Genomic DNA, 17,666 nt, shown 5'->3' with positions numbered 1-17,666 from the left:
GGTTAAAACCGCTGTGACCTCCTTTTGCTGCTGCTGGGCGGGTAATCAACTCACCTGACCGGGTTCTCCTCTTCAACCCCACCCCCCCCGGAAACCCACATCCTTATCATAGGCAAGGTAAAATCCAACCCCTTTGGAAAACATGTTGGTGCATTTCTGATTTGTTGTTTCTCTGCCAACCAAGGGAGCTTGCAGATCACAGTAAGCCAAGCATTAGCCATGTGGGAATGTGGCTGCGGGAATGTGGGGGTCAATGTATTGCATTCCGATGTCCTATCATTATTTTTATAATTTAGAAATGTAGTCTTTCTTCAGCCTCTTTTCTTGGCTCGCTGTTAAATTAGCAACAAGCAATTTCAATGTTTAATCTTTGCAGTAATGCTGTGATTTTTTATTTCCCTCTGTTTCAGAGAATGGGGAAATCTGTAAGTTACATTTGATTTTAATTTAATCTGTGTGTGTTTGTATTTGTAGATAGTCCTTAACAGCACATGATGTTTTCTCCAAAAGCTTCAGTAACTCCAGACTGGAGGGAGTTTGCTCTAGATTCAAATTATTCTCAAGAGTAAGGGCTCATTTTGTTTGCACCAATTCAGTTTGGACACTTGCTATGCCAAGATTCTGTTTTGTGTTATTTATTAGTGAGTAATTTGCTTATTTAAATTGGATGTTAATGTGGTGTCCAGTGCAGCTCCACACACTGTCCGTATATTTTAAAATACCTTTGTAGTTTCCCAGTTCTTGGATGTTCTATCCGGGCAGTGACCTCAAGTGCCATTCTTCCCTTGTTCAATGTCGGGAGCTGGTTCCCCATTGAAGACCCATGCTCTCCTAGCATGCCTCCTACCTACCACCCTCCATAAATTTGAGCTCATCCAAAACTCTACTGCCCTTATCCTAACTCGCACCAAGTTCCGTTCACCCATCAACCCTGTGCTTGCTGACCTACATGGACGCCTGATCCTTCAAAGTATCAAATTTAAAGTTCTCATTTGTGTTTTCGTATCCCTCTGTGGCTTTGCCACTCCCCATCTCTGTAACCTCCTCCAGCCCTACAACCCTCTGAATCTCTGCGTTCCTCCAACTCTGGCCTCTTGTGCGTCCCTGATTATTTTTGCACCTCCATTTGTGGCTGTGCATTCAGCCGTATAGGCCCTAAGCTCTGGAATTTCCTCCCTAAATATCTCTGCCTCGCTACTCTCCTTTAAGACATTCCTTAAAACCTAGCTCTGATCAAGCTAACGGTCACCTATCCTAATATCTCCTTATGTGGCTCGGTGTCCGATTTTGTCTGATAATGCTCCTCGCGAGGTTTTGCTATGTTAAAGGCACTTTGAATGAATGGCTGATTCAAATCTCATCAACCAGAGTAAGTAGGTGAAACAAAAAAGAAATCTGACATAACTCTGAAATGACCAACTTGACTTTGAATTATTTTCCAACCTCTTTAAACTGCAGCACCACTGGAAATGAATTAACTGGCAGCCAAAGAAAGGCCATCCCTGGCATAGCTACCCAATCCCCTGTATTCACGGTAATTGAAAAATTATTGGAATACTTCTGGCACGATCAGTGACCCTGGATTCTGAAGACAGAGACTCCTGATAGGATATGGAAAGAGTAATCCTTTGACCCGTTGCTCACGCACATGACCATGAACAGCTACATGCACTTCAAGCAGGAGAACGGTTGTATAACAATTGAGGCATTGCATTTCATCTTTGGCTCATTTTTCTCCTCCATAACCTCCATGCACCCTCTGAGGCTATTTCCCCCCCTAGTATAATGCTCTGGATGAGAAGGGCAGTGGTTGGCTCTCAATGGCCATCTAAAGTGGAACAGCAAGCCACTCAGTTTGTTCTTGTGGCTCAGTAGCACACTGTGCAGTCTGTTTACCCAATAAGCCATTTAAATGTGGCTGTCCCTTTCCATTTGATGAGTGAGTGGATTCAAGTGGTATTTTTAAGAATCTCTCCCTGTTACTAAGCAGCATTTTTGCCACCTAATCCAGAATCAGTTGTTGATTTGATGCATCAATCACTGGTGGACCTTACAAAATGGGCTCATTGCCAAACAGGCAGATTTTTATATACAAAATCTTAATATAGTGGGCTCTTGGTTTAAGCAAACAATGAAGCTTTTGGGTTGTGTGGGCTGGAAAGGACTGTTGGGTTTTTCTCTTGCATGTGTTTTGTATGTTGGGTTTATAAGCATGACCTGGATCTTGGGACGATTTTTCACACCACATGGATGCTGTTTTGGTGTTGCAGTCGGGACATTAGTCGGAGATGTTTAACCGTGCCCGATAGTGTCTTAAAGGTGTGGTATTGATGCTGCTGTGTCGGTGAGTATCTGGGCAAGCTCATCTTCCTGAAACATCTGAAAATTGTCTGCTCCTGAATGTCCGTTTCAAAATATGTTGTGCTGGAGGCGAGTGAGCACGGGAGGAAAATGTTCTGCCTTTTTCAGTACAACTTTTCTATTTACATCTTGGGTTTGCAGCTCAATGACATCAGGGACAATTGGTGACACTATGGGACATTATATGTCAATATTTTGCCAGACGTTTCACAGCCAACACACCACCCCTTTAAAACGTGAAAATATTGCTCTGGCTCCTGGCCCAGGACATCTAACTGATCTGGGTACATGTTGCAGGGTTAATTTTAGTGGCTCACTGCTCTATACATAATGAGAATCTATCTAAGCAACTACGGTAACTGTGGAAATTATTTCCCATCAGTATGTTAGTAATGAGACCTCTAGTTAGTTAATGAATTCATTAGTGAAGGGACACAGTAGCCTAGTAGTTTATGGTACTGGACTAGCAACCAAGGGGTTATGAGTTAAAATACCACTATTTCAATAAATCTGTTGGATGTTGTAGGTTCACTAATAATCTCCAGTCTGGCCCATGCATGGCTCCAGTCCAACACTATAAATAGAGGCATATGTAAAAAGCAGTGAAGTTATGATGAACCTTTATAAAACACTGGTTTGGCCTCAACTGGAGTATTGTGTCCAATTCTGGGCACCACACTTTCAGAAGGATGTGAAGGCCTTCGAGAGGGTGCAGAAATGATTACAAAAATGGTTCCAGGAATGAAGGACTTCAGTTACGTGGATAGATTGGAGAAGCTGGGGTTGTTCTCCTTAGAGCAGAGAAGGTTGAGAGAAGGCTTGATGGAGGTGTTCAAATTCATGAGGGGTCTGGACAGAGTAGATAGAGAAACTGTTCCCATTAGCAGAAATGTCGAGAACCAGAAGACACAGATTTAAGGTGATTGGCAGAAGAACCAAAGATGACATGAGGAGAAACCTTTTTTATGCAGCAAGTGGTTAGAATCTGGAATGCACTGCTTGAAAGAGTGGTGGAGGCAGATTCAATCATGGCTTTCAATAGGGAGTTGGATAAGTACCTCAAGGAAAAAAATATGCAGGGCTGTGAGAAAACGGCAGTAGAATGGAACTAGCTGAAGTGTTCTTGCAGAGAGCGGGCATGGGCTCGATGGGATGAATGGCCTCCTTCTGTGCTGTAACCATTCTATGTAATTGACTCTTAATGCCCTCTGGGCAACTAGGAATGACAATCAATGCGACCTTGTCAGTGTTGTCAAAATAAAAAAAGATTGATCTACAGCTCTTCCATGGTTTCTATGTGAGTGGCGATCATAAGGTACATGTTTTCTATTACATCTGTTGAAAATTCTGTAACATCTGTTCACTGCCATACCATACGTGACAAGGTTCACACATTGTAAGTTCCTGTCATGAGCAATTTAAGAACTTCAGGAGCAGTGTTGAAGTCATGAGTATACTTTTACACACGTGCCTCCCAATCTACAGTAAAACTAGTCCCCTTGCTCCATTGAAGTATTGAAGATAACCTAGGAAGAATAAGGAGGCCACATACTTCTTAGAAAATAAGTGTCCAAATAGGATAGAGGATTTGGATGTACAGATCACTAACTGTAGAGATGCAGGTTAATAAGGCCATAAAAAAAGCAAACACAGAACTGGGTTTCATTTCTTGAGGGATAGAATTGAAAAGCAGAGAAGTTATGTTAAACTTGTATAAAACATTTGATTAGACCACACTTGGAGTACTGTGATCAGTTTGGTCTCCATATTCTAAAAAAGATATAGAGGCACTGGAGAAGGTGCAAAAAGATATACTAGAATGCTACCAGAACTGAGAGGTTATACCTATCGGAAAAGATTGGGGCTGGGGCTTATTTCTCTAAATGAGAAGACTGAGGGGTGACCTGATAGAGATCTTCAAGATTATGAAAGGTTTTAATAGGGTAGACTTCGAGAAAATGTTTCCATGTGCAGGTGAGACCAGAACTTGGAGCCATAAATATGAGATAGTCACTCATAAATCCAATAGGGAATTCAGCAGAATATTTCCGCTTGTGGGTAAATCCAAACTAGAGATCATCATAAATATAATAGTCACGAATAAATGAAATGAAGGATTCAGGAGAAACCTCTTTATCCAGAGAGTGGTTAGAATGTGGAATTTACTACCACAGGGAGTAGTTGAGGGGAATAGCATTGATGCATTCAAGGGGAAGTTCAATAAGTACATGAGGAAGAAAAGAATAGAAGGATATGTTGATAAGATTAGATGAAGAGGGATGGGAGGAGACTTGTGTGGAGCATAAACACTGACATTGACCTGTAGGGCAGAATGGTCTGTTTCTGTGTTGTAAATATTTTCTACATCTCTACACACTGCTGTTCAAATCTGCACAACCTTAACCAGAGTCCTATCAGTAAAACTGAAATTCCACAGCCATTACACAGAGGAAGTAAATCCTGCAACTGTTTTTAAAGTACACAGCAGCCAGCTAACAAATATCTACCTTCCCTTGCCCCTCACTTTATTGCACTCTGGACTCCCTTGCACCTCTGCAATATAGCCCACCTCTGTCCCATCTCAGTCTCTCTGCTACTGAAACACTTGTACCTGTTTTGATTCAGCTGCTCCACAAACCCTTCTTGCTGGCCTCCCATCCTTCACCATCCATAAACTCCATCTTGTCCAAAGCTATATTGTGCCCTGCGTTAAGTATTGCTTGATTTAAAACGTTTGTCCTTGTCTTTAAATCTCTCCGTGGCCTTTCCCTACCCTAACTCAGCTATCTCTTCCAGTTTTATATCCCTTTCCAAGTCTCTCTTCTGCTGACTTTTGCCTCTTGTATATGCCCCTTCTGCCTCCATCCCATCAATGCCAGTACAGCCTTCAGCCAACTGGATCCTACTGTCTAAATTCCTTCTCCACCTGCTTCTTCGACAAATATTTTCCAGCTTTTCATCCATTTCCCTTGCTCTTGTATGTGAAGTGCCCTGGGACGTTCTATACATTGAAGACATTATATAAAAAAGTGTAGTTATTGTTTGAAGTATTGAGTCTCTACATTAAGGAGTTATCAAAAGTATTGGTTTTGACACCTCGGGAATTAAAAGCTGAGAGTGCATGGGTTATATTGAAAGTTGGCGTGTGATCAGAATAAGAGGTCCAGTTTCACTCTCTGCTTGAGGGACAACTGCACAGAAAGTTTGCCAAAGGATGAACCAAGATGAATTCAATCTGCAGAAATACTAACTGTTCATCAAATTCATACATCTTACAAAGGATAGTTAACCCATTATAGATTCTTACATTGTATTGCATTCTTAGAATGTGCCAATATATTATTTATTTGTAAGTATATTAGTGGCTTTAGTCTGTAAAGCCTTTGATTTATGCAGTAACACATTCTAATTGAATGAAAATTTGCTAGTGTGGCATTAGTCTATGTTAAATCTAATAAACAGTTTGCACATTCCTATGAGGGCAGATTATAAGAAAGGTACACCTTTCCAACTGTGTGGGAATGTTGCATTTCTACCTGCTTTGACCATTTTTCCACAAAAAGGACTGGGAAAGAGTCACTTTAAATATTGTGTTTTAAAGCATAGTGTATTCATGCAAGATATTTGTTTAAGTGTCTGAGATAGTAGGTAGTTAAGATGGTGATGAGCTAGCTTTGTTGATCCTTCCTCAAAGATCATCTGTGAGCAATTAATTAGCCTGTCTCTGCAATTGAAAAACACTAAACAACCATTGTATTTGAAAATCTTCAATTTTTATTTTCTGGCTGTAAACAGCAAGAGATAAAATGCAGAAATAGGACACAGGCAAGTAGTGCAGTATTTTGAAACAAATATGCTGTGGAGGCAGTTTTTTGAAGGAGAAGTTAAGGGCTTTCGTAGATGTGAAGAGTTAGAAATGCTGTAGGATCATAGAAGAGATTTTGTTTAAATCAAGCTGGCCCACTAATGTGGGGGTAGGGTGGCTTATTCTTTATTTTGTATTATCCTGCAAAGGTAAATTATATGGCTCCACTTGAGTCTAATCATAACTACTGTTCTACATGTTCACCTTACTATCCATTCGTATCAATTCTCATCCCATTGAATGATCACTCGGTCATCCATCAGAGATTAAATGTGTAAAAGGCGAGAATATCCAGGTCGCAAAGGGGGTAGTATTGTTACACCTTCGGGTTATGCAGGTACATACAAGGCAGTGCGAGTGTGAGACGCCCAAACTGCTAACGGGAATGACTGGCACCACTGAGCCCAAGAACGGGTCTACAGGCAATCGAATTTGGAAAACGACAGGAACTGACTACAGAGAGAGAGCTGTTCCAAAACCCCTAAACTGTAATGGTTGCATCACATATTTAACAAGGATTTTTTTAAAAGCAGTCGCGGATGTTTTTTCCATTGAATTTGGATGCAGGGAGCGAGATAGAGTTTGGCTGTCTCTTTTGGATCTTAAGCAGACAGATTATTCCTCTTCCTAAACAGTAGCTTCTTTGGAATAACTTGATGTATTAAATTAAAGATACTTTTGAAAATGTATTCCTTGTTCTGTGTATGCCAACAGGGTAATCGGCCATAGTGATTTTCCACCTTAATCTTCCTGACGAAACTATTATGTGAATGATAATTTCATCCTGCTCCTATTCTGGTCACCTGACCCAAGTTGCATATCTATCAATAACTGATCTTATTGAAACATATAACATACTGAGGGGGCTCAACAAGGTAAATGCAAAGAGGATGTTTCCACTTGTGGGGGAATCTAGAACTAGGGAGTGTAGTTTAAGAATAAAGAGGTTGCCCTTTTAGAACTGAGATGAGGAGAAATTTCTTCTCTGAGGGTCGTAAATCTCTGGAATTCGCTGCTCCAGAGAGCTGTAGAGGCTGGATCATTGAATATATTTAAGGTGGAGATAGACAGATTTTTGAACAATAGGGAAATTGAGGGTTATGGGGAGGGGGCAGGGAAGTGGAGCTGAGCCCAGGATCAGATCAGCTATGATATTAATTGGCGACGCAAGCTTGAGGGGCCAATGGCCTACTCCTGCTCCTATTTCTTATGTTTTCCCTCTTTCAGGAATCAGTCCAATGTTAGGCGGATGCATACAGCAGTGAAACTCAATGAAGTTGTCGTTAACAAGTCCCAGGATGCCAGACTTGTGTTACTGAACATGCCAGGTCCCCCCAAGAACCGACAAGGGGATGAAAACTGTATCCTTCTCATCTCCGCTGCTATAGACTGTGCTTTATAATGAAACAAGGTTACTTGGAAAGTTTAAGCTTTATTTCTAACCTGACTAATATTCAGTGTTGAAGCTTTTTTTTTGAATGAGCTAAATCACAAAGTGCATCATTCTGTGTTTGATTAAGTAATGTTCTTTTCACTGCTGAACACTTCTGTATGTTTCCCCTCCTCGACTTCTCACCCACCTTTTAACACTCTTGACCAAACGTGCCCTCCAGTTTCCTTTTACCACTCATCTCCTAAATCCTTCACAGGACTGAGATGAGGAGAAATTTCTTCACTCAGAGGGTGATGAATCTTTGGAATTCTCTACACCAGAGGGCTGTGGAGGCTCAATCGTTGATTTTATTCAAAACAGAGATCGATAGATTTTTGGATATTAAGGGAATCAAGGGATATGGGGACAGTGTAGGAAAGTGGAGTTGAGGTAGAAGATCAGCCATGATCTTATTGAATGGCAGTGCAGGCTCAAGGGGCCGAATGGCCTACTCCCGTTCCTATTTCTTATGTACTTGTCCCGTCCGTCCTTACCTCTGATGAATACGAGGAATTTCTTTGTCACCAAGATTGAAACCATTCATTCTGCTGTCTCCGCTGATTTTTTTCCTACTTTTCCCTTGGCCGTGAACCAAACCTTCTCCACACCCCATCCCCAGGCCCCGCCTATCCTGTCCCAGTCTCTCACTCTCGCTCTCTCTGACTTAGTTGCACTAAATTGTTGACCACTCAACTTCCTTCCTGACCTCCTTGATATCTATATTATAAACAGTTTCCTCCCCTTGGGCACTGTACCGCTCTGTTTCGAAAATGCCACCATTCCTCCTTTTCAAAACGTCTGTCGTGTTTAGAAGTTAACAGCAAGCTAGATTTTTGGCGAGAATGTTTTGTTTTTGTCACCATCTTCTCAGAGGCTGGTACAGCTGATATTCCTGGGCATATTGACACCTTGAGTTCTGCTTTCTGAGCTGACAAACTACAAAGGGGCGGTCTGGTTTATAAACGAGAAATTGAGTTTCTTAATTTCTACCGACTTGTGAGCATGGACTTTGTGATTCAGCAACTTATACCCGAGAGTCTCTCTTGTGTCTTGTGCTGAGCTGCTGGCCACAAGGGAAGGAAAGGGGAGTGTAGCCAATGGCCTGGGTGTAAAAAAAAAAAAAATTCTCCTCTCTCCTCTAAAGGGGGTATTGTGTTCTTTTTTGTAAACCTGGCCAGCTGCGATCTTCAGTGCTGCTCTAACATCTCCCTGGGGTTAATACACATGCTCAGTTATGTCTTCAGAGAATTGTAACCATATTTATAGCATACAGCGCTTTTAAATAGTTTAAAGATTACATTTGCTGGTATCTGACCTGATGGGCTTTTCAGTAATTCCAATGGTTTGAGTTCATGTAAATTAATAGCTAGTCAATCTTGTGTTACCTGGGATAATAGCACGTGTTATAAAGGCACTTTTATATTTAGAATGTATGCAATCCCGCGAGAAGGACTCTGAAACAGGCACCCATGGTCTCCACGGGCCATTTTAACCCAGTTTGTTTAATGATGCTGCCCGCACTCATCAAAACCAGTAAAAGGTCAGCATTGATTGGCGCCAGCAAAATGAGAGTCTGTGGTACTTTTGGAGTCTTCAGAAGTTGCCAGGTTTATATTGGAGAGTGCTATAGCATGAAGTGAGAACTGCACGCCTGAATTCTCAACTTCAAAGTGCCTATAAGTTACTGCTAAGCCCTAAAAGGCAGTTGCAAATCCCTTTATTCAACTCTTCTGTGTCTCTAATCCCTCTCTTGAACTTTTGCCACCCCCTTGATCTTTTCTTGCTTTCTATCGTACTCTTTCCAATTGTGATGTCCCGCACAATGGCCCTTTTTTCGAGGATAATACACAAGACCCTTGACTCTGTGCTTGACAGACATGGAGTTCCTGGAGGTGCTGATCGAGGGCTTGAACAGAGTGTTGATGGTGCGAGGTGGTGGCAGCGAAGTGATCACAATTTATTCATAATTCATAAGACCATTCCAATAGCCAGTTTTGAAACATATTTACCGAATACGGTGCCAACAAATTTCACCAGTGAAGTATGGCTTTTGTTGGGGGGAGGGGGGGGGGGGGGGCACGCTTTTGTGTTTCATTTGCTGCTGGGATCTTTGGTTACGATAGATGAGAAGAGTACCCTGATGGTGAGATGACTCCCACTGGTGTTCGTGTACGTGATTCCAAGCGACTGGAGTCATCGCCGCACATTTCTTGATGGAAACAAAAAAAACACTTGCATCGTCCAATTGGAAAGCTTGTTTTATGGTTTTTTTTCCTCTCTTTCTGAACAGTTGTGTGCAAATTCTATCATCTAAATGTATACCACTGTTGATAGCGCTGGTGTATTCTTAAACGCTGTGAGTATGGAATGGTTGTACATCTGTCGTGCTTTCCACAGAAACAGTTGGATCAAAACAAAGAAATAACGGCACCAAAAACAAGTGGACCATTTTGGGGGGGAAATGAGAATGTATCCTGCATATAAGTGTTTTGCCTATATAAATGCGTGTGAAATTCCTATGTATTTTCTTTCCTCTAGTCATCCTCAGTTTTGGGCCAAACACAGAGTGCGACCCGCTCGCAGTCCAAGCAGCGTCTCTCCAGGCACTTGCCAGTACTGGCCACTGGGAGGCCCCCCCGCTCTTTTTGTTCCTACCCAGGGGACTCGACACTTTGCACTTCCATTTAGCAGATTGGTGGCTCAGCTGAAATGGGGAGAGGGGGAGAAGTCTATCTGATCCTAGGCCAGCCTGCATTGCCACTCATGGGCACTCCCCAAGATCCTGCATCACCTCACTTTTTTTAATCTACTTACTCAGTTTAAAAGTTTGTTTCGTTTGTTGCAGGAGGATAGGCTTCAACAACAGCCTTATTTCTACAAATACACACAGTATATCGGAGATTGAACAAGTTTTAATGCTAGGAATGTATTATACATAAGAATATTTTGTCAGATACTTTTTCTACAAATGAAAAACCAGCATTAAAAATAAGAATGTATGAATTTTTAAATTTAGTTGATGTAGGAATGCTGCTTCTTAAAATAAGAAACTATATTCTTGATGAAATGGCTGTAAGGAATTATATAATGAGTATTTACCCACAAATTACTTTTCCCAATCTAGATTAAGTGCAGGACAAGTGTCTTTTACGATTTTGTTGTTTTCTACACAGTTCTAACAAATATACACCCAGGGTTTTTATTTCCCTCTTTTTGCTACTAGTTTGAAGTAGATTTCATGCAGAGCTTTGTATGAAGAACTGGGTATCAAGTCCACACACTCTGCAGGTTTCTCCATCCATTCACAGAACAGAAGAAGTGCGCTACCTTCTGCGCCCGAAATCCTGGCAAACATTCGCTGCGTACTTCTGTGCACAGACACACTAATTCAGACACTTTACCTATTTTGTAGAAATTAACAAATGAAGATGGTGGGTTTTACTTCAAAGCTTTCTGTCCAGTTTTAAATCTGTTTGTGTTGCTCAATATAAACCAGCCGGTTCCTCCTTCTGAAGCCCCGGTGTTGGAAGCTGCCTCGCAGATCTGTTGTCTGTCCATTTGCAGTCGGGGATTATCGAGTGTTTTAAAACACCAAAGAAAGATTTTCCAAAGCTCACTGTGCAGATCAAGGCACGAAGAATGCAGGTGCCCCCTCTACTTATTCTGGCGCTTGCTGTCTGCACAGGCCTAGCTCCAGCTGTGATCCTGGTCATCTGTCAGTCCAGTCCAGGCTTGGCTCTGGCCGTGGGTTTAGGCTCTGGAAGGTGGGCCTGGCTCTCGCCTGTGGGTCCAGGCCTGGCTCTCTGAGTCTGGCTTCCCTGTCACCCAGGGCCCATCCGAACTGCTTTTATCATTTGCAGTATCATAAAACTAATACTCACTCTTGTGTAGCTGCCCTCTCTACGTTAATAGCTGCTAGAAGTTCTTTCATGTGCAGGCAGAGGTTGGTCCAGTTTCTGATTGGTGACATGGTCTCTCCTCCCTCTGACACTGCGTTCTGTCAATGCTCTGTTCAAACCTTTCATCTCCCCTACAATAGTCACAGGTCTGAATGTGAATGGGCAGCTAAGCCTTCACTGGTTCCCTGAGCTGACAATTCTGCAAAATTCTATGCAGATTGACCTTTACTAAGTCCTTAATGCTTTATAAGTGAAGATTTTTATTTTGTTTGTTATTGGGTCATTTCTATTAACACATTTCAGCGTAGGAGAAAGCCAGCAGCAGTATTACCTGCTCACCAGTTTAGTTCTGTTAAGTTTAGCCCAATGAAGAAAATATAGGCCCCCAGCATGACTACGAAGTAATTTACTTGGACTCTAACCTTGGGAGTCCGAAAGTGGCCTGTGCTAACATTTCTTAAATAACTCGCTGCACTCAAGTCTCCAATGAAACACTCACCACATTTACAGAGCGCTGCCCAGGCCAGAGATTGAACTGTGCCCATGGTTAGCATTACACACTCTTGGATTTTGAGAGTATGGACTCCATGAGTGAAAATTCATGGAAAACCCTGTTAACTAACATTTTATTCAAAATGTGCAAAACTTGCATTCTCTGTGCTCAGGTCTATGGTGTGTTTTCTCCACTATGGTGAAACAATTGGAAGATGATGATTTGGACAACTGTTTCACAAGGAGGAAATCCCATTATTTGGGGTGTGGCTAATGGAATTCTGCCAGCAAAGCTGCACTTTATAAAGAGACCTGTGCTGTAGTTCCAAAGATTTAACGGTCGGTTTCTGCCTTGTACACTGGAATGTGCGCACGCACTCATTTTGTTCGAGTTGAGGTGTCAAGAAGTCATAATTAGTCGATCGAAGAGGTATACAGTTCTGCCTTGCTCACTTTGAATATTTTCTTTCTGATGTTGCTGGATGCAACAAAGAGAACGTGTGCTTTTTTAAACCTTATGCATCATCTATTAAATTTAATGCTCGCTCATTCACTCTGGTCTGTTGCTGATTTGGAAGCAAACTTTTCTTTCGATTGATCCTTATTGATACATAACGAAGTGTATTTCTTTTTCATGCTAAACAGTTTTTCCCCCTAGCACAGTTAGTCTGACATGAGCAGGGTTTTTTTTCTCACCAAGAATTGGAGGACATCCTGTTCCCCTCCTCACCTGAGAGGGATACAGAGGCGCGGGTGTTTGTGAGCTTCATGTCGCTTTGATATCAATCTTTCTCGAGCTTTTGCAGCAGGTAGCACTGAGTTTATACTATCGTTCTTGCTGCGGCTGGGAGGGAGTTACCTCGACCTCAACAGATTTGGGACATTGTAATCCAGGCGTGGGCTCTTGAGAAGAGAAAAAAATACCTTAAACAAAGGTAGAATGGCATAAGTAGGGTCTGCTTTGTACCAAGCACAGTTATACCGTGACCTTCCTCTCGGAGTGAGACTACGTATCTGAGGCACCTTCAGTCATAACCCACTGCAAACTGCAGAGATCGCTGCAGTTTTAAAGAAAAAAAACTTGACACAGGACCTGTCCCACATGTGCAGTGGAATCCCAGGAAAAATGACGCATAAAATTAACTTGCAATGAACAGACATATTGGTGAAGTTGGCCTTTTTTCCTCTAATACCAAAAGCAATTTCATTTGAAAATTACCTGCATTCATATATTAGCTGCGCCTTTTGATGACTAATTTAAACTAGTTGTAATCATTTTTCATGACCGTTTTGGTGGGGTAACTTTATTTGGGTTAAATTTTCCTTTCAGTATTTTTTCTCCTCCATGATTAACCTGTTATACTGGGGTTTATACTGGAAAAACTTCAGTAAAGGAGTCATTTAACTTTCAGGTGGTGTCAACCCCGCCATATGGTCGTACCATTGTCTTTCAAAGAAGTGCATTTTATTCCAATACTGTAGATTTTAATATAGTGATGGTCTTACTTGATAAAGAAAGTTTAATTTCTTTAGTTTAGGTTAACAGGAGGGACACTACCTCAGTAAGAAAAAAAATTCACGAACTCGAACAAATGCAATATTGCACTTCATAGCGTTATAAGTCGGGCCAAGCCTCCCATTTTTAGAAATCCTGACTTATTTGCACATATTTTGGTTTGGTTGTAGTTTGGAGAGAATGACCGAATGTACATTATCTGATCTGTTTGATGAATACGGTGTTCCTTCAATTTGTTGATGAAGTTTTAATTTAAAGAGACGGTCTCATTATGGTTAATCATGCTGTAATTCAAAATCTAAAATGAAATCTGTTCACATAATTTTAAAAAAGGCCCCTTAAAACATGGTACCAAAGGGCACCCAACACACTGGAACTGTACCACAGCAAGATGTTAATGCCTTTGGCAGAGGAAGGGAAAATAAAAAATATGCATTAATTAGCATTCCTGTTGCTCTTTATTTATTAATCTAGTCAAAGTTCACTGTTTTACACATTGACTATTTTGGCTCAGTGATAGGTCATGGGTTAAATCCCCATTCCAGAGATTTGAGCACATAATCTAGGCTGACGCTTCAGTGGGATACTGAGGGAGTGCTTCATTGTCAGAGGTGCTGTCCTTCAGATGAGACGTTAAGCCGAGGCCCCCTTTGCCCTTTCAGGTGGAGGTAGAAGATCCCATGGCACTGTTTCAAAGAAGAGCAGGGGAGTTACAAAAAACAGTGACCCAGAAATTCCCGTCAGCTGCTTCCAGCTTGCGATCGGGTAAAACACTTTTTTTTTTTAAATGCGCACTTACCTTATCTTGCTGCACCCATGCGAGTTCCCAGTCCTGAGGCCTCCACTGACTGCGCGTGCACGTCAGGAGCTGGAGTCACATGACTCTGGGCAGCCAATCAGGTATAGTGTGTTCTCATTCATAATACTGGGAACTCTGTAAATTGGAGTTCCCATTATTATGAATGAGAACCTTTCCCCCCCCTCCCAAAAACACACACCAATAATTAAAAAATAGAAAAAATACAACATATTTTTATTAATTTAAATTAGTTATTTATGTTTTTAAAAAATATATATATTTCCGATTTTAAAAGAAAAAAGTTTTTTTAATTAGGGTTTAAAATAAACTTAGCATAGTGGGGAGAGTTTTTAACAAAGTGTTTTTATAATTTTATTTTTAAATGTTTTTGTGTATTTTAAAACTCTCACGCCTGTAAAAGTAGGCTATGTGCCTGCTTTTATCAGACGCAACAGTTTTGAGGACATTTGCTGGGCAAGATATAGGTAAATACCGTAATTTTGCCCTTGCAAATGTGCTCGCTCCTGATATGCATTGAATGTGTCAAGCTCCAGCTTGACAGATCGGAAAAGCTGGTTTTCAGCGCATGCGCATTGTGCACTGAATGCGCTGAAAACCGGCTCTTCTGATGCCTTCCCATGTCCGGAGACACTCAGTACGGACTTGGGAGGCTGGAATTTCTGCTCCATTATCTCTGACAGTGCAGCACTCCTTCAGTACTGTACTAGAGTGTCAGCCTAGATTTTGTGTTCATGTCTGGAGTGAGACTTGAACCCACAACCTTCTGCCTCAGGTAAGAGTGTTACCAACTGATTAAGCCATAGCTGACACAGTTATCTAGGTATTGGAAGTAATTTTTACCTTCTTGGTATCCCTTATGTCTGCTACCTTAGCAGAACAATGTACAGTTTTGATGGCATGTGTAAAACAAAATCATGGAAATGCTTGAAAATCATTGCCGTGACAGAAAAGAAATGATAGGCACACAGACTCTTATTAAACTAACAAATCTTTGTGTGCTGACAGTTGTCGTTTTCTGATGAGTCTACTCTATTGGACATGCCTGGCTTAATTCTCTTGAAAAGTACAAAAGCATCTCAGAATGAAGCAGGGGGGGGATTTGCTCTTGGCCTATCAATCACACAGAAGCTAGCATTCCACTGAGGCCAACACTGAAGATGTGGAAATAAAGTTTGAAGCTTTCAGATCATGTCAGCCTGTCAAAAAAGAAATTGTCACGGCTCCAGCCAACAGTGCAAGGGATGGACTTTTCCGTTCCTCTTTTATATTGCACTTTCTGAATGTTCCATTTGCATCCATAAACCTTCACAGCCAGGCACAAGGAGCTTACAGAGTGAGGCACCACAAACGCCCACAGTTTTCTGCTAACCCTATTAAGGCCCTATTTCCTTCAGCCTTTATATGCGGCTTAGACAATCAAAAGGATCTGACTTCCCTCCAAGAACAAAAAGGAAATGTGGGCCTAACACAAAGATCTTCAGATTTGATAGCACTCTGCTACAGCTTGGGCAGACATCATAGATCAGGGGTTAAAGAGCATCTAATGCATAATTTTAAAAAATGGGGGAGGGGTGATTGATTCCCAAGCTGCAATATAACATGACATTGGGTGCTGCTGTGATTTGATTTCAATCTCTGTTCCGCAATCCAGACTGTTTAAAAATGAACCACCAACACTTGAGTTAAATTTCAAAAGCTTTACTTTCCTTCTCGACAACAACTTGCATTTATAAAGTGCCTTTAACATTGTAAAACATCTCCAGGCGCTTCACAGGAGCATCATCAAACAAAATTTGACACCGAACTACATGAGCTATTCAGGTGATAAGCTTGATCAAAGAGAGAGGTTTTGAGGAGCATCTTAAACGAGGATCGAGGTGTGGAGAGGTTTAGGGAGGGAATTCCCGAGCTTGGGGCCGAGGCAACTGAAGACACAGCCACCAATGGTGGAGTGATGAAAATCGGGGATGCTCAGAAGGCCAATGTATATAATAGCAGGAGTAGGCCATTCAGCCCTTCGAGCCTGCTCTGCCATTCAATAAGATTATTGCTGATGATCTACCTCAACTCCACTTTCCTGCACTATTTCCATATTCCTTGATTCTGTCAATCTCTGCCTTTAAATATACTCAATGACTGAGCATCCACAGCCCTCTGGGGTAGAGAATTCCAAAGATTCACTTCCTTCTGAGTGAAGAAATTACTCCTCATCTCGGTCCCGAATGCTCAAACCCTTATTCTGAGACTGTGACCCCCATATTCTAGGACTTCCCAGCTAGGGGAAACATCCTCCCTGCATCTACCTTGTCAAACCCTGTAAGAATTATGTATGTTTCAATGAGATCATATCTCATTCTTCTAAACTCGAGAATATCGGCCGAGTCTATTCAATCTCTCCTCATAGGACAATACCCCTCTTTCCCCCCCCCCCCCCCCCATCCCAATAATCAATCTGGTGAACCTTTGTTGCACTCCCTCTATAGCAAGTATATCCTTCCTTAGGTAAGGAGACCAAAACTGTACACAATACTCCAGGTATGGTCTCACCAAGGCCCTATTTAATTGCAATAAGATGTCTTTACTCTTCTACTCAAATCCTCTTGTAATAAATGGCAACATACCATTTGTTATCCTAATTGATTGCTGTACCTGCATTTTAACTTTCAACGGTTTGTGTGAAAGGTCACCCAGGTCCTGCTGAACACCAATATTTCCCAATCTCACCATTTTAAAAATACTCTGCTTTTTTTATTTTTCCTACCAAAGTGGTCACATTTCTCCACATTATATTCCATTTGCCATGTTCTTTCCCATTAGCTTAATCTGTCTATATTACCTAGCAGCCTCTTTGCATCCTCCTCACAACTTACATTCCCACCTAGCTTTATATCATCAACAAACTTGGAAATATTACATTTGGACCCCTCATCCAAATCATTGATATAGATTGTAAATAGCTATGGCCCAAACACTGGCCCTTGTGGTACCCCACTAGTTACAGCCTGCCAACCTGAAAATGATCCATTTCTACCCTCTGTTTTCTGTCTGTTAACCAATCCTCAATCCATGCTAGTATATTAACCCCAATCCCATGAGCCCTAATTTTGATTAATAACCTCTTGTGTGGCACCTTATCGAATGCCTTCTGAAAATCCAAGTACACCACATCCACTGGTGCCTCCTTACAACCTAAAAAAAACTTTCAACAAATTTGTCAAACACAATTTCCTTTTCAAAAATCTGTGTTGACTCTGTCCAATCCTATTATTATTTTCTAAGTG

At 41.4% G+C, this 17,666-nt stretch overlaps 1 protein-coding gene across 9 annotated transcripts in view; it reads left to right on the top strand.

The window, feature by feature from the left end:
* slc12a7b (solute carrier family 12 member 7b) overlaps positions 1–9,718 on the top strand; it is a 385,059-nt gene extending 375,341 nt beyond the window's left edge. For all 9 annotated transcript variants that reach the window (XM_070880503.1, XM_070880502.1, XM_070880508.1 and 6 more), the window contains 3 exons: positions 411–425; positions 7,454–7,587; positions 9,534–9,718. In XM_070880503.1, the coding sequence (XP_070736604.1) occupies positions 411–425; positions 7,454–7,587; positions 9,534–9,625 (241 nt within the window). In that variant the 3' untranslated portion in view covers positions 9,626–9,718. The remainder of the gene's footprint in view (positions 1–410; positions 426–7,453; positions 7,588–9,533) is intronic.
* Positions 9,719–17,666: the final 7,948 nt, after the last annotated feature.

Source organism: Pristiophorus japonicus, chromosome 5 (genome assembly GCF_044704955.1).
Source record: "Pristiophorus japonicus isolate sPriJap1 chromosome 5, sPriJap1.hap1, whole genome shotgun sequence".
NCBI classification, from domain to species: Eukaryota; Metazoa; Chordata; class Chondrichthyes; family Pristiophoridae; genus Pristiophorus; species Pristiophorus japonicus.
The sequence above is the reverse complement of the archived record's forward strand: the minus strand, read 5'-3'. Positions and strand labels throughout refer to the sequence as shown.